Source organism: Eucyclogobius newberryi, unplaced genomic scaffold, assembly GCF_026437365.1.
Source record: "Eucyclogobius newberryi isolate DKJ021-1_F unplaced genomic scaffold, fEucNew1.0.hap1 SCAF_9, whole genome shotgun sequence".
Lineage (NCBI taxonomy): Eukaryota > Metazoa > Chordata > Actinopteri > Gobiiformes > Gobiidae > Eucyclogobius > Eucyclogobius newberryi.
Genome location: NW_027316532.1, coordinates 23,224,098 through 23,246,982, shown reverse-complemented (window position 1 = coordinate 23,246,982; position 22,885 = coordinate 23,224,098). Strand labels below are relative to the sequence as shown.

The 22,885-nt window shown below is 41.2% G+C and overlaps 1 protein-coding gene across 1 annotated transcript in view; it reads left to right on the top strand.

Moving 5' to 3' along the window:
* Positions 1–22,519, top strand: part of cachd1 (cache domain containing 1) — an 83,933-nt gene extending 61,414 nt beyond the window's left edge. The window contains exons 14-27 of the mRNA XM_072439160.1: positions 525–667; positions 3,612–3,793; positions 5,004–5,114; positions 5,452–5,574; positions 6,947–7,046; positions 7,140–7,256; positions 8,177–8,337; positions 8,492–8,578; positions 9,820–9,936; positions 11,477–11,628; positions 12,592–12,753; positions 13,631–13,708; positions 13,816–13,917; positions 21,910–22,519. Of these exons, the coding sequence (XP_072295261.1) occupies positions 525–667; positions 3,612–3,793; positions 5,004–5,114; positions 5,452–5,574; positions 6,947–7,046; positions 7,140–7,256; positions 8,177–8,337; positions 8,492–8,578; positions 9,820–9,936; positions 11,477–11,628; positions 12,592–12,753; positions 13,631–13,708; positions 13,816–13,917; positions 21,910–22,172 (1,898 nt within the window). The 3' untranslated portion in view covers positions 22,173–22,519. The remainder of the gene's footprint in view (positions 1–524; positions 668–3,611; positions 3,794–5,003; positions 5,115–5,451; positions 5,575–6,946; positions 7,047–7,139; positions 7,257–8,176; positions 8,338–8,491; positions 8,579–9,819; positions 9,937–11,476; positions 11,629–12,591; positions 12,754–13,630; positions 13,709–13,815; positions 13,918–21,909) is intronic.
* Positions 22,520–22,885: the final 366 nt, after the last annotated feature.

Below are 22,885 nucleotides of genomic sequence, written 5' to 3'. Positions count from 1 at the left end.
ACATTGGGAAAAAAATAATAATATTTGTATTATTATATATAAATCATTCATTAAAAAGACTGGTGCAAATCCTTGACAATTAGACATGAATGAATCTTGAGTCAAAGGTTAGTACCGTATTTTCTGGACTATAAGTCGCACCAGCCATAATAGAGAAGAAAAGTCGCACTGGAGTATGAAATGCGGTTGCAAGTGTGAAAATAACAAATAATATCACATATAAGTCTCTCCGGAGTATAAGTATATAAGTAGAAATATAAGTATAAGTTGCTCCCCGGCCAAACGGATGAAAAAGTGCGACTTATAGTCCGGAAAATACGGTAATTATGACTTTTCTTTTGTTTTGAGTGGAAAGAAGATTCAAAGTTTCAATACCAAATGTGCTGAGAATAATTTTTATGTCACGTTCTTTTCTGTTTATTCCTGTAAATTGCTCGCACCTCCTTCCTCACCATAACAACAAAGCACATGTCGCCTCATTGCGTCTTCACCGGCATCGCTTCTTGTCCCTTTTCCCTCCCCAGAGTCGCCCACGGTGATGCTGGCGGCGGGCAGTTTCTCCTCTCCGTACGAGCACCTGAGCCAGCCCGAGACCAAGCGCATGGTGGAGCACTACACGGCCTACCTGAGCGACAACACCAGACTCATCGCCAACCCGGGCCTCAAGGTACGCAGACCTGGCAACCGGCCGGGCCCGCTTACGTCAAGAGCCCGGCGGGAGAAGTCATTAAGGCCGACTTCTGTTTACTTGACAAACATGTATCCTGGCACCGAAGTCGCACGCGGAAGTATTAGTGTTTACTTACATAATGTCTCCAATATATCAAGTATATACAGAGAGGTGGGCAATATATCAAAATGGAGATGATAGTGTGAATTTTGTTTTAAATGTGTACAAAAAAATGCTACAAGAAGAGTTGATTCCAAATAAAAATACAAAAGGTTATGTTAACTTTCAAAAAAGGTTATATACGATTTTATGATTAATTTTACAGACATTTCACATTTGTCTGATCATAAAGTTCAACTACTACATTTAAAGACATGTTTTAACACATTTCTGTCAGGTATTAGTTTTTTGGCACTATCACGCATCACAACATATAGTCAATAAAAAAAGGTATTTTATTTGCCCTCTACGGATGTCACAATATCAAATTTTAGTGATTATTGTGAAAAAATATATAAAAAAAGATTTATTATTCACAATTATTTAGACTGTGACCAAACAAAAGTGAAATCTTAAATGTTCCTTCATTCCCGTCGTCTAACTTGTTACTGTTCCTCAAGTTTGTGACCGGCTTTATGAAATTAAACTTTCTGAAAGACAAAATAAAGAAAATATGACAAAATAAATATGACAAAACTAGCCAGATAAAATAAAGTTCTTTATTTTTAGGGCTGTATATTGAACAAAAAATACATGATTTTGAAATTTTAAAATTGCCACGATTATTATTTTCCGGTTCTTACGATTATATTGAGACCTGAATAATCACGATTGTCGATTAACACAATAATCGTGTAAAGTTGTAATACTTTAATCATTCAAGTGATATTTCTGCACATTTATGGTTCATTCTAGAGTCTAATTATGTTTTGTGCCTCAAACATGACTTTTTAGCACTTTACCTCTGGATTGCCTTTTATTAGTTTCAGTAGTATTTACAGTATTATTGCGCTAATCCTTTAAAGTATCAACACATTTCGTTCTTAGTGTGTGTTTTGTTTTTCCTCGAATGACAAATAAAAGTATAATATAAGTAAAATATCTTGACTTCCGAAAACCGCCACTGGGATCATTAATGCATCGCTTTATTCATCTTTGTCCACACCGTTCCGCCCTAAAGGAGTGAAACTCTCGGACACATCTGGCCAGCTCGCTCGCAGCATACCTCGGCCACTCGCACGAAAACTAATTATCGCTCGGGCTAAATCGAGGCCTCTTTTTAAGACCACACCGTGGCGTCTTGCCGGCAGTGCGCGTACATTCCAGTCCCTCGGGGGTTAGCGGGAGGTTGGAGCCCGTGTCCCAAAGCGCTCGTTCCCAGGCCGCTCTCAAAGGCCCCCCTCCGGCGACCTCGTCACCCCTTTCAAACGTGGACGCCGCTATGAAAATGGTACTGAGATGTGATGTTTCGGGGCTGAGGAGGTTTCGGTTCAGTTGCGCGCATTCCTACGTTTTGGTTGGGTGGAGCGTTGTCCGTTCTTGACCCTTCTAGGCAAATACTGTGAGTGTATTACTGTGTACTGCATCAAACTCACTTAGGAACACTTTGGGATCTATAATCTCGTCATCAAAGTTTGGCTAGTTCAGTAGCAATAGCTGAAATAAATCCTAGAATCCCAGATAATCACACGCTTCACATTTAAGAATAAACAAACAAACAAACATTAAAAGTGCATAGAAAGCTTTTATTCTCGTTCTTGTTCCATAAACTAAATGCATAACTGCTTGTCAAACCTGTAAGTCAACAAAATGGTCAGAAGACACCCTTAAAAGTCTCGGGAATAAGAATGACTAAAATCTAGTTGCCGTGATTATACCTTTTTTATACCTGGGGAAACGTGAGTTAAGAGCGCGGCTGCACAATATATCGCAATAATCGAATCAGAAACGCACTTTGAATAGGTGCAATTATCAAACTGCAACAACTACAATTATTTAAGTACCGTATTTTCCAGAGTATAAGTCGCACCAGCCAAAAAATGCACAATAGAGAAGAAAAAAACATATACAAGTCACACTGGAGTATAAGTCGCATTATTTGGGGAAATTGATTTGATAAAATCCAAGGCCAAGAACACACATTTCATCATGAAATGCAATGTAAAATAATAACAGATTAGAGAACATGGTGAATAGGTGTACGTATGCTAACGCTAACACCTTCAGCTACATGACGCACAGACAGAACTGTGGTAAGTCTCTGGTATGTTAACGTAACATATTAACAGTTATTCAGATAACTATAGCATAAAGAACATGCTAACAAGTTTACCAAAGCATCAGTATTACCCCAAATCACTAAATCCATTAAATTCTTCTTCCTCAGTGTCACTTCTAAACAACTCCACAAACTCCAGAGGAAGAGGAAGGGCAGATTCTTCTTCTGCGTCGCTTAGAGCCAAGAGCGCCCTCTTGTGGTTGCCCGTATGAAAATAACAAATAATATCACGTATAAGTCGCTCTGGAGTATAAGTCGCACCCTGGCCAAAACTATGAAAAAAGGTGCGACTTATACTCCAGAAAATACGGTAATAAAAATGTCGACTGCAAACGAGAAAATGCCCTGTCATTGGGAGAGAGAAAAAAAAAAACACATTCACAACAAAAACGGAGCACAATTTTGTCTTTTCTCAAATGTGAATGCTCCTGGATGTGTTTGAAAAGAGAATCTCACTTTTTTTTTTTTCGTAAATCACAAATCTAATCACAATCTGTGGAAAAGTACTTGAGAGAATATGATGTGTCTGACAAGCTGAAGTAGTGTTATATCGTACTGTGCATAGCTTGAACTCCAGCTGAACTTTTCATAACTCCAAATGATAAGTTTCCACATGTTTGGTCCAGTCGTTAACTCCACCTTCTCCCTCCACCTTCTCCGCAGTCCTCCGTCAGGAACGAGGTCATGGCGACCAGTCACGTCACGGATGAGTGGATGACACTAATGGAAATGAGTAGCCTCAACTGCTACATTGTGCGTCGTTACATAGCAACGCCCAGTGGGGTGCTGCGGATTTACCCGGGATCCCTCATGGACAAAGCCTTCGACCCCACCCGCAGACAATGGTGAGCCTCCCTTTGGACGGGGGGGAGTGAGAGGGGGGAAGTGTGGCAGTGTGGTTTTTCAGCTTGTTTAAAACGGGAGAGGTGGGCTAAGATATACAATGTACACTCACAGTACAAAATATCCATAATGCATAAGTAACGTAACAAAATATCACTTCTGTCTTTTATCTGGAGAGTTACGTTTTAACCATGATCTTGGAGCTAATTAAACTTGTGTTAGTCCTGGACACTGTTTGATTGTCTTGTTAATAAAGGGATACTTGGGCAGCAAACTGATTACCGTATTTTCCGGAGTATAAGTCGTACCACCCAAAAATGCATAATAGAGAAGTAAAAAACATATAAGTGGAGTATGAAATGCGGTTGCAAGTGTGAAAATGACAAATAATATCACATATAAGTCGCTCCGAAGTATAAGTATAAGTCGCCCGGCCAAAACGATGAAAAAAGGTGCAACTTATAGTCTGGAAAATATGGTAATCTAGCAGTTATTGTTTGGGCTGTGAAAGCATTTGAAATATTTGCAGAATGTTACCCTGATGGAGCTAAAGTGGTGCTGCTTGGGGTTGTCCTGTCCCGCCTCGTCTTTCTGATCTCATTCCTGCTGCGACTTGTGTATAATTTAGTTATAGTTAGCAATATTATCATCTCAATTAACTGTTTCTGTTGCGATTAATCGATTCACTTGTGTCGGCCTTTAAAGGTACATTACATAACGTCGGAGTATAAGTCGCATCAGCCAAAAAATGCATAATAGAGAAGAAAAAAAAAACATATATAAGTTGCACTGGAGTATGAAATGCGGTTGCAAGTGTGAAAATAACAAATATCACATAAGTCACTCCGGAGTATAAGTATATAAGTATAAATATAAGCAGTAAGTCGCACCCTGGCCAATACTATGAAAAAGTATAGTCTTATAGTCCGGAAAATACGGTACCTTGAAAAAACTTTCACTTTGGCGACCAGGCTTGCCTCTCCACAGACCTGAACGCGATAGGTGAATCCGATGCCATATTGTGAAACATTCTAGGCATAAAGCAATAACATTCCCATGGAGACGGGCAGGTGACGTCTCCACGAAAGGTCACACTGTGCACCTTTTGAATTCATGTCTTTTCCTCTTTTTAAATCGACTTAAAAATACCACATGGCAGAGTACTTTTACTGCACCGGATATAACGTACTGATATATGTGTGTATGGTGCAGGTACCAGCACGCTGTGGCCAACCCGGGCCTCATCACGTTCACGGGCCCCTACCTGGACGTGGGCGGAGCCGGTTACGTGGTCACGATCAGCCACACCATCCACGCCTCCAGGTGAGTCCCGCCCCCGTCGGCCTCTTCACTGATATAAACATGTTTTTGATGGGCACACTCAGATTAAACCGATTAAAACGAGCCTCCTCAGACACAACAAACGGAAACAAACCCTCCATCTGATCTACGCAGAATGTATAACGACAAATAAACCGTTTTACTGTAGGGACGAGCTCTCGTGCTGCAGGTTGGGTTATATTTAGACTACTGAAGAGCGCTATAATTGTAATGATCATTTGCCTTGTCCGCCCTTATTTTTCACATTTTCGTGTGGTGGTAGCGATATCCATGTACAAGACACATTTCTCAATACATTTCATACTTTTCTTTCCCACAGTAATCAGATGGCTCCCGGTTATGCCGTGGCAGTGATGGGCATCGACTTCACCCTGCGCTACTTCTACAAGGTGCTGCTGGACCTACTGCCCGTCTGCAACCAGGACAAGGGCAACAAAATCAGGTTGGAAATCTTCCATTACTTATCATTGACTTAAAGGGACGTATGACAGGATTTACGATTGTCTAGTTTTCACTTTATTTGGTGTGTATATACCGGTTGTACATATAAATTATAGTTTTACACCAATCGAGCAGGTATTTGTGGAGAAAATGTTGAAAAATCTGTAGAAAATGACAGGAAGTGACATCAAGAAACAACTGTTTTAACCCTCTAAACATTAATTTAACAAAATAAAGTTGCTCTCAAATATTTTAATTTCTCAAACTAAAACATTTTGACATTAGATAAGTTTTTGCCCAGTGTTTGCAGGGTCATTTCCTAGTGATGTCATTGATCACAAACAAGAAGTGAAATTATAAACCTAAAAAAAGTGGTATTCTGTAATAACATTTTTATAATTCGTTAGAAAAATTCAAGATATATTAATCTTAACTGCTTTTTAGTTCAATAAGTCGTCCGACCTGTAGGGGGAAAAAAGTAGTGTCCATCCATCCATCCATTTTCTACCGCTTATATAGAATTTTGTAAAATAGTGTTCAGAGCTTGTCGTAACACATTCTCAAAACGGTGTTTTTGGTCACATTTTAGTTTACTTTTCTAATTTGCTTTACAATTAGAGCCACATTTCAGTCTGTATTTTAAAGATTAATCTATCTAAAACACATATTTTAAAAAAGTATACACCACCACGCACAATCTCTTTGGTGTGATATAACTAACCAGAACCAGTGACATAAAGTAACACCTAAGAACATAATAGGCCACTATATTATTATTTTTATACCAGGTTTATAACAGGGACAATCCACATCTAAACAGGTAAACTGTAATAGAACTATATCATAAACACAGTCGTTCTAGGCAAATAAATTACCCAAAGTTGAGCAGAAATGTGCATAAAATAGCGAAACTAGAGACTAAAGCGGGGTCCGGGTTTCGTTATGTGGTCGCGGCGTTAAACTCAGTCCAGACACACCGAGGCAGAAGATGGAGGGAACGTAGAATACAAATGAAGCCGATTACCACGGTGTTCAGCTGCCCTTCCAAGACTTTCTTTAGTTTCCAAGTCTTATTTTCTTCTACATTTTCCCTCCATGGCCCTTCCTCCCCGTCCTCCTCCCTCCGCCTCTTTCCCTGTGCTTCCTCTCCTCTCTCTGTCCGTGTTCAGAGGGCATTAAAAACAGGATTATTTTGAAGGAGAGTGGGGCCAGGGGGCAGGTCTCGTCCAGGGCAGTGTCCCAACAACAGGCGAGAGTACTTAAACAGGGAAATATAGCTTGCTAGTACATCACAGCGTGTGTCCAGCCCTTTTTAATCATCTAATACTAGTTTAGGGTGGTTCAAATTCTCTTTTTTTGCATGCATTTTGAAGGTGCTTTATCATGGAGGACAGGGGTTACCTAGTTGCACACCCAACTCTCATTGACCCCAAAGGCCACGCTCCTGCAGAACAACAACACATCACGCACAAGGTAAAATAACGTCAAATCGTAGTCGTTTATCAGACATTTTGCGACGGAATCCGTATTATCTATGTTATATTTGTGTTTCTTTTGTGTCTGCAGGAGCCGCTGGTGGCCAATGACATCCTCAACCATCCCAACTTTGTCAAGAAGAACCTGTGCAACAGCTTCAGCGACCGCACGGTGCAGCGGTTCTACAAGTTCAACACCAGCATCGTGGTGAGTTCCAACGGTCGGACACTGCCATCTTGTGGTGAGCTGGAGGTTTACAACTCCAAGTGAACTACTGAGAAATGCAGATAATTATGTGGAATCTTCAACATATTTACTTTTCTTCATTAAATGCAAAAAGCAAGGAAAGTTGTGGAGAACGATGTATTGTGATTGTATGACGTCATCAGAATTATGTACATTACTGCTCTAGAAGTATGACATTACACGTATCTACCTTGTTTGCATTTAATTACAGATGTTTGATTACAGATTCTTGTTGCTCATATTACCTTGAGAAACATACATTCTTACTCTGAATGCGTTTACCTCTCCATAAAACGAATGTAGTAGTGAGATGTATAGAAAATGTAGACGTTAAACCATCCAAAAATTAAGCCACTAAGACAATAATTTAACAATAATCAGGATTATCACTACCCAAAAATAAATCTAAATGATCAATATTATTAGAAACATGAGCTGCAATTAATGAATAGCAGATTAGAACTTTTTAGCAGTTAACGTGTGTGTAAAATGAGTCATTTATGTTATGTATTCAACCGTATACAGCTCAAATCTACCGTATTTTCCGGACAATAAGTCACACCTTTTTTCATAGTTTTGGCCGGGGTGCGACTTATACTTATACTCCGGAGCGACTTATATGTGATATTATTTGTTATTTTCACACTTGCAACCGCATTTCATACTTCAGTGCGACTTTTCTTCTCTATTATGCGTTTTTTGGCTGGTGCGACTTATACTCCGGAAAATACGGTTTATAAAAATGTATAAATAGTCATTATTAGGACAGGTCTATCGCTCTACAGATCAGGCTACAGATGGACACAGAAAAGCTTTTATATTGTCGTTTCGAGCTGCACTTAACGGCATCGTGTCCTCGGTTGATTGCGTTCTTCTCTCAGGGAGACCTCACTAACTTGGTCCACGGAAGCCACTGTTCCAAGTATCGCCTGACGAGGATCCCGGGAACCAACGCCTTCGCCGGGATCGTCAACGAAACCTGCGACTCGCTGGCGTTCTGCGCCTGTAGCACCGTGGACCGCCTCTGCCTGAACTGCCACAGGTTTGGGCTTTTCACACGCAACCCTTGAGTTTTAACCACTAATACTGTTCTCTGACATTTAACTCTGACACTCTATGACATTTAACGACGCAGGTGTACCAGGAGGAGCGATTGTGCTGTGATTTCACTGTGATCTGTTTGTTGTGTTTTTCAGAATGGAGCAGAACGAGTGTGAGTGTCCGTGTGAGTGCCCCCTGGAGGTCAATGAATGTACGGGCAACCTCACCAATGCTGAAAACAGGTGAGTGCTCTTTTTTATATTAAATGCCCCCTTTTTTTTTATGTTCAGCGTCTTTGGGTCACTGAAAAGCGCTATATAAATAAAAGTTATTATTATTATTATTATTATTAAATGCATACTTATGGGACTGGTGTTTTAAAAATGGTCAGTATTATGCATTCTTAAATTCTGCTGCCACTTTTTCAGACTATTAACTATTCACTTATTTTTATTTGTTTTATTTTTATAAACTGATAAACAAAAAAACAAAACGACCACAGAGTGAACATCAAAAGAACACAAGTAAACGTCAAAACTATTTTTTATTAAGGTCAACTGCAGTTCATGGAATTGCTTTTAAAATATGTTTTCAAAGATCTACATTTATATTTGACTAGATTGAAGAATGAATAATGTTGAACTGTTTTGACATATAAAGAACGCTTCATTTAATTATTTTAGTCTATCAATAGGAGAAAACTCGAGTACATTTACCGGTACATGAGTACATTTTGTTGGAATAGCTTTCAGACCTGCTTGAGTAATACTAATACTTTATGATGTATTTTCTGTTACTTTTTTCCATTGTGAACACGCCTGTTTTGGTAAAAGCTTCATGTGTTGGTATTAAATGTTTAAATATTCGCGTTACTTGCACAAATCCTTCAGATATGATGCCGTTTTTTTCTTTTATGGTTTATTCTTTGAACATCTCTTCTAATATACAGTAAATACATAAAAAGTGTCCTTAAAGATCCCCGTATTTTAGAGCTTTGGAAAAGTTTTAGACGGTTGAATTTTTCTTCTTTTTTACTTTTGAAAGTTGCGTGAAAAGCCAGAATGAATAGATTTTTGAAGCATTTTTTTGTCAGCTTTCAAAAAAATCATAAACATTTGTTGTCATTTCCTGGGCTCACTTCTCTTTCTCTTTCATGTTCACTCCTTCCCCGTCTTTGTCTGTATTGTTTTCACCGCTCTTTCTTCGCCCGCCGCTTCTCGTCTCACCCGCCTCCTTTCATCAGCCGTCAGCCGCCTTTGACAGCGCATCCATTTTTCAAAATGCCAATTCCTCCATTACAGCGCCGAGACGTGCAATTATATCCTACAGTGTCAGATAAGTCCCTGTGTTTTCCGTCACGCCGCAAAGATGGCTTTCCTTTGCGTGAAATGACTGGCCTCAGACGCACCTTTTGTATATGTAAAGTTTCCCTTTCTCGTCAAACTTTATTTTCACCTCGTTTGTTTGTTTGTTTGTTGCTCAGGAATCCGAGCTGCGAAGTGCTCCAGGAACCGCTCAGTTTGAATGTGATCGATCCCAGTTTGCACGACACGCTACCTCAGTGCATCAATACTCGGTGCAGCCAAAGATTCACCAGCAGGTACTGTACACTTCAAAAAAAACACAATAGAGTTTCTCATTTTTGACTTGGTTTGGTATGTTTATACCTGTCGTACATATAAATCATAGTTTTACGCCAAACGAGCAGGTATTTGTGGAGAAAACGTTGAAAAAAATCTGTGCAAAATGACAGGAAGTGACATCACACTATAGATGCTCATTCAAGTCAAAGTTTATGCATTATTTACATAAAGAAACACATTATTTCACCCTATAAACATTAATTCAACAAAATAAAGTTGCTTTCATTGTTTTTATTCGTCAATTAAAAAAAAAAAATTGACATTTAATTAGTTGTCAGTGTTTGCGGGGTAATTTCCTAGTGTGATGTCAGCAATAACAAACAGGAAGTGAAATTATAAACTTAAAAAACTTGCTTTTCTGTGATGATGGCTTGGGTTTTTTTTTTGTGCATTTTAGTTCAGTGAGTGGTCCGACCTGTAGGGGGCGCATTAAGGATGTCACATTGTCAACTAAATTATTGTTCACAATTACTAGCACTTTGACCAAACAACAATGCGACCCTTTATTTGTTTCTTTCACATGTCGAGCTTTACAAAATCAAACTTTCTGAATGACAAAGTTATGATATTTTCACATTCGCAGCCAGATAAAAAAGTACTTTGATGTTGTTTGACTTGTTTGGAGTTTAGATTGAACTGAAATGACTCATTGTTGCTGGCTACAATTTTCTGATTCATTTTTAGTTCTTATGGAATAATCTTAACTTTCCTAATATTTGTTGTAAATCAAGTACCAACTAGAAATTATTTGGTGCAATTGGAGTGTAATCTGGAACTAATTATTTTATTATTTATGTTATTAATCTTTATTTATACAGAGTGATGTCTGTTTAACTTCAAGATCACAAACACAATGTGAAAATAACCACATCTACGTAAAATAATACAATAATGTACATTAAAAGTAGGTGATTTTTAAACGTGGACGAGGATTTGCAGCACCAGTTACACATTTCACAATTCTAAGTAACTTTAGTTGTACATTAAAGTGTTACTTCCATAGAGAAATGTCTTCATAATACATTAATTAAATAGTTTTCCTTTTGCATCAGACTTTCGTCACGTAAACATTACACAGCGCCATCTAGTGTTGGATAAAGTCACTGCTGTCGAATCGCAATAATGTCGATCATTAACGGCCTCTAAAACATGCCAAAATATGTGTTATAATGAAAACAATGGGATTATGAAATATTTTTGTCAACACTTCACTTTATTTATTAATATTCTCTCTCCAGAAACCTTCAGTCACAACATTTCAACCTTTGTCTGTCGTAAAACGGTTTTGTTTGTTAAATCTCAGTGTACAATACAAATAATATGTTTGACTAGTCGACGAACCTAAAAAATAATCCACTACTAAATCTCCAATATCACATCCTTTTTTGTATTTGCTTTATTCTCCTGAAATGATGCGTTCCTCTGACACATGTTTAAATCGCTCTTCAAACTAATCGAGTTTTCGTCTTTTGACAACGACTCTGTTCTTTCCTCCAGTGATTGTTTTGGCGTGCTGGACTGTGAGTGGTGCATGGTGGACAGCGACGGGAAGACGCACCTGGACAAACCCTACTGCGCCCTGCAGAAGGAGTGTTTCGGGGGCATCGTAGGCGCCAAGAGCCCCTATGTGGACAATCCGGGACTGTTAGGTCAGTGCAATCACCGGGCGACGTACCGGAGGTTACCAGACGGTGGCGCCGATCAGTTTTTGCTCTTTGTTTTCAGCCGTCTGATTTTAGAGAGTAACGTATTTTCTGGACAATAAGTCAGACAGGAGTATAAGTCGCAACAGCCAAAAAAATACATAATAAAGAAGAAAAAAACATATATAAGTTGCACTGGAGTATGAAATGCGGTTGCAAGTGTGAAAATAACAAATAATATCACACATAAGTCGCTCCGGAGTATAAATATAAATGTAAGTATAAATCGCACCCCGGCCAAAACTATGAAAAAAGGTGCGACTTATAGTCCGGAAAATACGGTAATAATCATCAGCTGCTTTTTCTTGTTTTTTGTAACGTTGAAAAATACAGTGTACTTAAAGGAAAGGTGCACCGTGTAACTTTTCTAGTGGCAATTCAGTATTGTCCAATCCTACAACTGTTACCTAGCAACCGTAATTTAAACACGAGCCAAAATCCACGTAAAGTACGCAACAGTTGTGATTTGACGATTGATAATGCCCAACAAAGTCACAATTAGAAAAACGCTGTCATATTACGGCCTTTAATTTTGTCTCTAAAATTGTCACGATTGTTGCGTTTTTGTCACGATTATTGATCATCTGAATAATCCCGACCTCGACACGTTTGGCATTAAACACGTCCATCCTGTATATAGTTTATTTCTGCGTTTTTATGGCTCAAAAAATATCTTGCAAAACCTGAATTCTTACACATTCAACCTGTAATTGCCCCACTAATGTCTTACCGTGGAACTTTCCAGCCAAAGCAATAATATCTCCATGGAAACAAGGTGGCAGACCCCCAGAAAAGTGACATTTTGCACGTTAAACAACTTTGCCCCGTTAATGAATCGACGTTGAATTATGTCTTTGAGCGCTTTGGTGTGATGTCGGTGAGTAAAGTGTGTGTTGACTGTGTGTGCAGAAGAAGACGTGGCCTCTCTGAACATGATCAAGAGCGCCCCCGTGGGGCCGGTGGCGGGGGGCATCATGGGCTGCATCATGGTGCTGGTCCTGGCTGTTTACGCCTACAGACACCAGATCCACAGACGCTCGCACCAGCACATGTCGCCCTTAGCAGCACAAGGTAACGCCCCCGTAAAGTTGTGTTATTGTGCGTCCTGTGTTTAGTTATATTAGTTATATCAGTTATATATCTGTGACACGGGTACAATGTTCATATTATACACATTTAACGTCAAACTGTGGCTCAAGGGAAAACCAGGTCTGTGATCATTGGTTGTTGTTTGTATTGAATGTGTGTCGTTCTGCCATGTTTATTCAGGTATATGCACTGTCCCCTTTAAATAAATAAATACATACATCAAGAAATAATAATAATAATAATAATAATGAATCCTAAAAATAAATAAATCTAATAATAGTAATAATAATTAATCCTAAAAATAAATGCATTTTAAAAAAACATTTGAGTGAGGTAATATTTAATGATGAGGACTAAACATTGTGTCTTCATAATAAAAAGGTTCCCTGTATCTCTCTTGTCTTTTAGTCCTTTGTAAAGTGCCCTTGAGTCTAGTATTATTATTATTATTATTATCATTAGTTCTAGTGCCACGATGATAAATGAAGAGTGCAGATGCTTCATCATAAGCTCCGCCTTCTTACAGCCTGTAAACCACGGCGTTTAGATGTAAGTAATGAATAAAACTAATTCTGCTTAATGGCTGATTAATGAGCTCTGAGGAGAAGCTGGAGAAGGAGGTGCGATTAGAGCGGCCGCTGCGTGATTTGTGCAATTACAATGACAAAAACATCAAACGAGATTATAGCCCCGTTAAAAGTCTTGGCCAAGTCGCTCTCAGACGGAGGAGGGGGAGGGGCTAATAAAGTCCATGAGCGATGCAAATGTGTGAGTCATTCTGTGTGAAACGAGTCACATCTGTATCCATGCTCTCGCTCCAATCTGTTATTTTAAATGTTTTTCTTTCCACGATTCGCAGAAATGTCGGTGAGAATGTCCAACCTCGACAATGAGCGCGACGAGCGGGACGAGGACAGCCACGAGGACCGAGGCATCAGTACGTCTCCAGAAGTTTCCGTGGCGCTGACACACGTGCAGCGCACGGTGCTCTCTTAACGAGGCGCTCGCTGTCATTAACTGTGGCTCTCTGTCTTTGATGTTCAGTCAGTAACACCAGGTTCATCGCCGCCGTCATCGAGCGGCACACGCACACGCCTGAGCGACGCCGGAGGTACTGGGGCCGCTCGGGGACAGAGAGCGACCACGGTAAGACTGAACACGCTCTGAACACGCCCTGAACACGCTCTCTGAACACACCCTGAACACACTCTCTGAACACCCTCTCTGAACACACTCTCTGAACACGCTCTCTGAACACACCCTCTGAACACGCCCTCTGAACACGCTCTCTGAACACGCTCTGAGCACGCTCTGAGCTGAGCACGCTCTGAACACACTCTCTGAACACCCTCTCTGAACACGCCCTCTGAACACGCCCTCTGAACACGCTCTCTGAACACGCTCTGAGCACGCTCTGAGCTGAGCACGCTCTGAACACACTCTCTGAACACCCTCTCTGAACACGCCCTCTGAACACGCCCTCTGAACACGCTCTCTGAACACGTTCTGCGCACGCTCTGAGCTGAGCACGCTCTCTGAACACGCTCTCTGAACACTCTCTATACACACGCTCTGAACACTCTGAGCCCTGAACACGCTCTGAACACGCTCTCTGAACACTCTGAGCCCTGAACACGCTCTGAACACGCTCTCTGAACACTCTCTGAACACACGCTCTGAACACGCTCTCTGAACACTCTCTGAACACTCTCTGAACACACGCTCTGAACACTCTGAGCCCTGAACACACTCTCTGAACACGCTCTCTGAACACGCTCTCTGAACACTCTCTGAACACATGCTCTGAACACGCTCTCTGAACACGCTCTCTGAACACTCTCTATACACACGCTCTGAACACTTTGAGCCCTGAACACGCTCTCTGAACACGCTCTCTGAACACTCTCTGAACACTCTCTGAACACTCTCTGAACACACGCTCTGAACACTCTGAGCCCTGAACACGCTCTCTGAACACTTTCTGAACACATGCTCTGAACACGCTCTCTGAACACGCTCTCTGAACACTCTCTGAACACATGCTCTGAACACGCTCTCTGAACACGCTCTCTGAACACTCTCTGAACACACGCTCTGAACACTCTGAGCCCTGAACACGCTCTCTGAACACTCTCTGAACACACACTCTGAACACGCTCTGAACACTCTGAGCCCTGAACACACTCTGAACACGCTCTCTGAACACTCTCTGAACACACGCTCTGAACACACGCTCTGAACACGCTCTCTGAACACGCTCTCTGAACACGCTCTCTGAACACTCTCTGAACACACGCTCTGAACACTCTGAGCCCTGAACACGCTCTCTGAACACTCTCTGAACACACACTCTGAACACGCTCTGAACACTCTGAGCCCTGAACACACTCTGAACACGCTCTCTGAACACTCTCTGAACACACGCTCTGAACACACGCTCTGAACACGCTCTCTGAACACGCTCTCTGAACACACGCTCTGAACACTCTGAGCCCTGAACACGCTCTCTGAACACTCTCTGAACATGCTCTCTGAACACGCTCTCTGAACACTCTCTGAACACACGCTCTGAACATGCTCTCTGAACACGCTCTCTGAACACTCTCTGAACACACGCTCTGAACACTCTGAGCACGCTCTGAACGCGCTCTCTGAGCACCCTCTGAACACGCTCTGAGATGATAAAGGAAGCAAAAAGACTTGTCTTTGATGTTAAACTTTATCTAAAAGAAGTAACTACAGAGTTTAGGGTGTACTTTGTACTTTGTACTTGCATAGACTTAAATACATTCTCTTGAGTAACTTGATTATACACTTTTTCTTTTAGTTTTCAGTCGTTTTCTAATGCTCAACTTCACGTTACAAATCCTTTTTTTTACTCTTACTTGGGTCATTTCATGGACCACTACTTTGTACTTCCACTTGACTATTATTTTGAAGTAAAGCTACTATCACTTAAGTACAAGTCGGGCTGCTCCACCTCAGACTAACGAAGCTGCATTATGTTTTTCACCTGTTACTTCTGGCTTTGACTCAAATCCTTCATTTACCTCGGCTCATTGTATTTCCTCTCGTCTTTGGAGCACAAGCTCCAAACTCTACTTCTCTTTTCCTCAACACGCCGTGAAGATAATGAGTGTCCGGTATATACTTCTTTCCAGCGTTTGTTTCGCCAAATGATGCGACGCAAAGGCCGTTTACGACTCTCCTCAGTAGGAAGCGCGGGGCGGCTCAGAGCAATCTATTCTTACCACCGGCAAAATTGCGCTCGCCAACGCTGGACAGGTGAAGTGAAGCGCCTCCGAGTACTCGAATCCCGCCGCTTGCCCTCCGTTTGTTTCTGCCGCAGACGCTCTTGAGTTTTGGCAGAGCTGCAGTTGCCGGCTCGTCCCTTTTTACCACATCACAGCTCGGAGCCGTGTCGTTTCTTCGTTTTCTTCCTCGTTCGCGGCGCTTGGGGAGCCGCTCGTCTTCACAGCGCCACTCGTAGACGTCGGAAAAAGCCCGACGGTGGGTGACGCCGGACGCTCGTTCAGTCGCCCGCGCGGACTCCTCGCCCACGCGCTCGGTACACTTTTCGCTGCCAGGCACTCAGCGTTTTTTTTCTCCCCCCGTCACTTGTTGCATAAGCGATGGCGGCGGAGGACGGGGAAAGAGGAGTGGAGACGCGAGTGGGCGGGAAGCGAAAGACGAGGACGGGCTCGAGCTCGGCCGGATATTGGACGCGGTGGAAACGAGGATACGGCTGTGGCACGGAGAGACTGCAGAGGACGGGGACTTATCTGTCGCTGTTGTTCGGAGATAAAATATTGAGTATAAAGTTGAATAAATGCAGCAGAAAAGGGCTGATCACAATGTGCAAATAAAGCACAAAAGGGCAGAAATATCACTTTATTTTCACCAGATGTTTCCATCTCTCTTTTTAGGGCACTTTTAATAGTTTTTACTATATATTTATACAAGGCAATTGCAATATGAAAAATATTTTACTATTTATCTCAATCTCTGCAGTTCATTAATTTATTGTGTATGATCCTTGAAACTTAATCTGGATTTACATAATATTTTCCGGACTATATTTTTTCATAGTTTGGCCGGGGTGCGACTTCTACTCCAGAGTGACTTATGTGTGGTATTATTCGTTATTTTCACATGGCAACCACAAGAGGGCGCTCTAAGCGACGCAGAAGAAGAATCTGCACTTCCTCTACCTCTGGAGTTTGTGGAGTTGTTTAGAAGTGACACAGAGGAAGAAGAATTCAATGGATTTAGTGATTTGGGGTAAAACTGATGCTTTGGTAAACTTGTTAGCATGTTCTTTATGCTATAGTTATCTGAATAACTGTTAATATGTTATGTTAAAGTTGGAATGAACGATATTTTGTCCCAAATCTGAGTCTCATTTCCTTGTGGCGTGGACTGCCGATTAGTCCTGCCACGTATCAATCATAGGATGCACCTACTGCTCACCTGCAGCCTCGTTCTGGCTCGTCCCCAGGAGAGCAGCATGTTTCCCTGTATCTAAGCGCATGGATTTATCATAATATAGTTCCCTCAGTGTACGGGACAAAATTAAGACCGAGAAAGACGAGCTCAGAAGAGACGGAAATCTACTGGAGGCGAGAGATGCGATGCGATCCATCGTGCTAATAAACAAATGCACGTCTAGCCGCAAGGCTTTTCTCTGCTTCCGCACGCGGGCAGTGCACATGCACACTTCTGCATGAGTTCTCAAATCGACGAAAAATTGTCCATTACACCTTTAACATACCAGACACTTACCACAGTTCGTTGTCTGTGCGTCATGTAGCTGAAGGTGTTGGCGTTAGCATACGTACACCTATTCACCATGTTCTCTCATCTGTTATTATTTTAAATTGCATTTCAAGATGAAATGTCTGTTCTTGGTCTTGGATTTTATCAAATACATTTCCCCCAAAAAATGCGACTTATACTCCAGTGCAACTTATAATGCGGAAAATACGGTACAGGTCTGTTTTGGCACATCTCTGAAGCATTGTTGTTATATCCTTTGACAATTGTGACTATTTATTTTGTCAATTTATAGGTATAGAATGTATGGGTATAGAATGTATGGGTATAGAATGTATGGGTATAGAACGTCCATGGTTATGCTTAAACGGCCTTTCCCACAGGGTTATTTTCCTTTCATTTGTGAATATTTAATTAGAATTATGAATGGCACGATTGTCTCTTTCCGAGAAATAGAAACCAGGAAGTTGAACCAGAACATTTTGTTGTTTTGTTGTGTCGATGTTTAGACCATTTTAGATTTCGAACTGATTGACCACGCACTGACTGACCCGACTAAAACGCATTTCAAAAAGACCAGTTCAGCCTGCTTTTCTGAGGCTAATGCGGCGTGCAGAAGTCTGATGGAGCGTCGTACAGTTTCTGATTATAACGAGCAGACAAAGGCCTTGACAACGCAGACGGTGATATTCAAACCAACGCCGGGTCATGTTGCGTAACCGCCGCTGAAAGGGAAACGTCGAAACAGAAGGGCATTTGTCGAGCTGCGGAGATGCAAACCTGATGAAAGAAGAGTAATACGAGTTCATAAAGACGAGGGGGGGCAACGGACCGGAGTGGGCGGAGCCTGGAATAATAATCAGACGTGTGGCTCCAGCCCTCGTGTAAACATATGCATCGTTGTTTGATGAGGCAATTATTATACTCTTTTATTAAAGCTGTACATGGCCTGGGCTCACTGCTTTACACGCTTATACTCATAGTCTCATATTTTCATCCATATTTATTCTGTAGTTAACAAGTTTATACATATTCTGACTGCAAACTGGTCTAAAACTGACTCTGTTTTTAAGCACGCTCATCTTTTCTCTCCAACTTTTCATTGAAATGTTGACTTTTATAGTGTATTTTTGCACGTCTGCGTCTACTTCATTCCCGTGTTTTTTTAATTATAGTTTCCGTGTAATGCAACTGTGCCTAACTTGTCTTACTGCTAATACTACTAATACTACTGCTACTATTCCCATTATATTTTATTATATTGAACTGTTTAGCTCAGAAGAGTATTTGGAGAGGTTTAATTCAATTACCGTATTCTCCGGACTATAAGTCGCACCGGAGTAGAAGCCCAAAAAATAGTGAAAATATATATATATAAGTTGCACTGGAGTATGAAATGCGGTTGCAAGTGTGAAAATAACAAATAATATCACATATAAGTCACTCCGGAGTTTTAAGTCACACCCCAAAACGATGAAAAAAGGTGCGACTTATAGTCCGTAAAATACGGTAGGCGTGCAATTGAGACTGCACCGTACACGTCAGGTCCTGCACATTCGGTAAAACGGTAGAATTTGAGGAACGTAAAGGCGTCTCGGTTGCCATAGCTACAATAGCATGGTCGTTTTAGCCACTCTCCCTGGCACTGGCTTTTGGGGGGAAAAAAGGGATAAACTCTGCTGAAGTTGGCATCTCCCGCGGCTCAGGTCTCTTTGAAGTCTCCTGTCATTTTACATGGGCTTTCCCTCCGCTCTCCCTAAACCTCCTTCCTTCCTCTTTTTCTTTCTTTCGTTCTGCAATCCCTCCGTCTTGTTCACACTGGCTTCAAAGCTTGATAATTCCAGACCGAGAAATATTAGTTTGAAGTCTGCGCGATACGGCACCATTTTTTTCCAATTAATTTGTGAGTGTGTGTTTTTTTTTATCATCTACGAAGTGCAAAATGGCTAAATCCGCCAGCTTTAATTTGATATTGCAATTGTTGTTTAGGAGATGTGCAAAATTAGAACGTCAATAATATTAAAATGCTTCAAAAAGGGCCTAATTTTAATATGAAAAGATCAGACACGTGCACGGAATCTTCCCAACAACGGTGATATTTCTGCGCCAGTCTGGTTCATTTGACTGTTTTGTCCAGCTTTTAGCACGTTTCTGATGAATTCCCATTGTTATTGTCCTTTTAAATGAGCACAACAAATATATATATATTCATTTTTGTCAACACGGCCCATTTCTTTTACTCGTTTATCTACTAAATCTGCCACACTTTCAGCTTTGTTTTATTTTGAAATCCTGTATTTGCATCATTTCTGACCCGCGCTACCATCGCATTGTGTCCAACTGGGTTACATTTCAGCTCCTCAGGCAAAACATATGTGCGAGATGTCTTGACTATAAATATGTATGCTTTTGACAAATCTCACGAGCCAGAACATAAAACATACGGCGTAAAATGCCCAGAGGCGGGTTTTAGTTGTCACGGAGCCATCAAAACCACATTGTCAGGGATTTGGGTCGTTTGGGTTGGGTTAAGATCTTTTTTGTTGGTCTTTTCTTATTTCCTTTTAACTTTAGCGAGTGGGGATGTCACAATTATTCAGTTAATCGACAATCGTTATTACTCAGGTCACAGTTAAGATCTTGGCACCTGAAAAATAATAATCTTGAGAATCGTAAGAAGCTAAAATAAGTAATTTCGGTTCAATCTTTGCCTGAAAAAGTCAACTGTGCTTTTTTTAATCTGTTAGTTTATGTCACATTAACTTTATCAGGCAGGAAGTTCCTAAAGCTGCTCACGCACTAAAGAAAAGGTGAAAAAACGTAAAAACCGTCACAATAATCTTAACGCAATCCATTATATCGTAGAATCCCTAATTCTAGGTGTTGGTAGAGTTGCCAAAAATCAAATGTACTAAATAATACTCAAGTAGAAGTAGAAAATGTGGACCAAGAATAGACTTAAAGAGTTAAAGTTTGGGGGAAATACTACTCGAGTAAGAGTAATTGTCTGGGAATAACATTTGATCTATAATGTGAAGGACAAAACGTTAAACAACTCTCACAATCTGGATGAGCAGACCACAAAAGTGAGAACAGAACAGAAACATAAACGCCCCTTAAAAGTTCTATTACGTCATCACTTTTATTTTTGTTGTCAATACCAGCAAGTTATACATCATTTTAAATATTATTTTCTCAACAAAACAAATGTCAAGAAGCAATTACCAATAGTTTGTCATAAAGTCTCAACTGTTCATCAAAATGTCTTACCTGTTTTGCGAATGATGACGGCCTCATCGACGTTCAATCCTTCAGTAAGTGGACTCGTTCTGTCCGTAATAATCCAGAGAAAAACAATATCCACTTGTATTTTTCCTGAAGTTTTCCGATTTCGAGATATTGTCAAGTAAACAAAGTTTTCTTCTCTGATGATATTCACGACAAACGCTCGTCCAGCACATTTCTCCGTCCATAACAAATGACCTGTTTGACTTGTAAGATGTTGTTTGGCATCGATCTTTTCTTCAGACTGTTAGCTACAGAATGAGACCATCCACCAATTTTTCTGTCCACGGGTTTGTTTTTTACAGCCTCCGCAAAAAAAATGCGGCACTTCCGACGCACGTGGTCTTGTTGTTTACATCCACATAGCGCGTGCTTAAGATGACGTAAAACACTTTGACTGACATATTATTCTAGCCAATGAGCCACGCTTTCGAACGCTGGGTGGGACTTAGGGCTTCTTCACACAGAATCGTCTCTATTCAGATGCGTAAAGCCATTCAAGAGCCAGATTTTTCGGCAGGAGGCGACTAGATTTGACTAGATCACGTTTTTGTTGATTTTATTAGCCTTTTGGATGCACATTCTGTCAGATATATGTATTATTATACCAATTTTAAAATATTAATATATATATATAATATATAATACATTGTTTTTAGCAGTTATAATGGGTATTAGTGGCCTACAAAATACAAAAATGCATGTTTTATGATCATAGAGGAGCTAAAATTGTAATAAAACAGTTTGGCACTGTTGGCACATATTTGGATCACTTGTTCCGAATATACTTTTTGATACAAAAAGGTCAACAGCACCAAAATGCCTGTTCCTAGAGACAATATTCAGGCGAGACTAAAAAAGGATGTATTTTGTATGTTTGGGCTTCTGTAGTGTAAGTTCTGATGTTCATATGCACATCTGCAGAAACTAGAAGGCCTAAGCTTTCTAATGAGGCATCACACTCACATGTTAAGCAATGCCATTTGGGTGTGTCCAACCATTGTGCACAGGGCCAAATAGGCGGATGGTAACAGGTTAATGCCCCTTTAACGCCCCTTTAACCCGCTGTGTGTCTTCCAGGCTACAGCACCATGAGCCCGCAGGAGGACAGCGAGAACCCGCCCGGCAACAACGACCCGCTCTCGGCCGGCGTCGACGTCGGCAACCACGACGACGACCTGGACCTGGACACGCCCCCGCAGACGGCCGCGCTGCTCAGCCACAAGTTCCACCCGCACAGGCACTCGCACGCGCACCACCACCCACTGCACCCGCTGCACCCGCTGCACACGCACCACCTGCAGGCCGCCGTCACCGTGCACAGCGTGGACGCCGAGTGCTGATCCACAAACAATACAAAATAAAACAAAACTCTTTCCGGGTGCGAATCGGACTTATGAAAAGAGAGACGGTGCCGCCATTTTGTTTTATTCTTTTTTAATGGACATTTTGAACCGTGAATGAACTCGAAAGTGTCATGGTTTTGTCCTGATAACGTCGCTCCTTTCGCAGAACGACACCCACCCACGGGAGAACGACCCCGAGAAGACTTCGAGAAGACGTCAAATCGCGGCCTTGAAAGTATTTGTTTATTATCTGAAGGAAATTCCGGAAAAAGAGCACATTTCGGAGCAAGCGAAGCACTGACACGAACCCGCCGACCTGTCGTTACGGACGCAACTGGAAACGCTACTGGGAGGTGTTTTTTTTTTTTTTTACAAGAATGCAGCTTGGACTTTACGAGATAAGCTGATATTTAGTTAGAGTTGCTTCCCACTACACCCCCCTGGTGGTGAAGGGGTGCAATGCAGATACACGGCACTCCAAACTCGTGCGGCAGGTTAGAATGTTGGAACGCTCGGATGCTAAAGTCTGTACGATTCATGTTGGGGTCTGTCAGGATCCATTACAAGCACATGATAAACTCTGCCATTATAACGAAATACTATATGACAAAGTAAATATTATTTTTGTACTATTTATTTAGAGGTACAATCAGGTGTGCCTCTGAAATACAACGCGGAGAAAACCAATGTATTTGCGCCTTTTCTGGGTC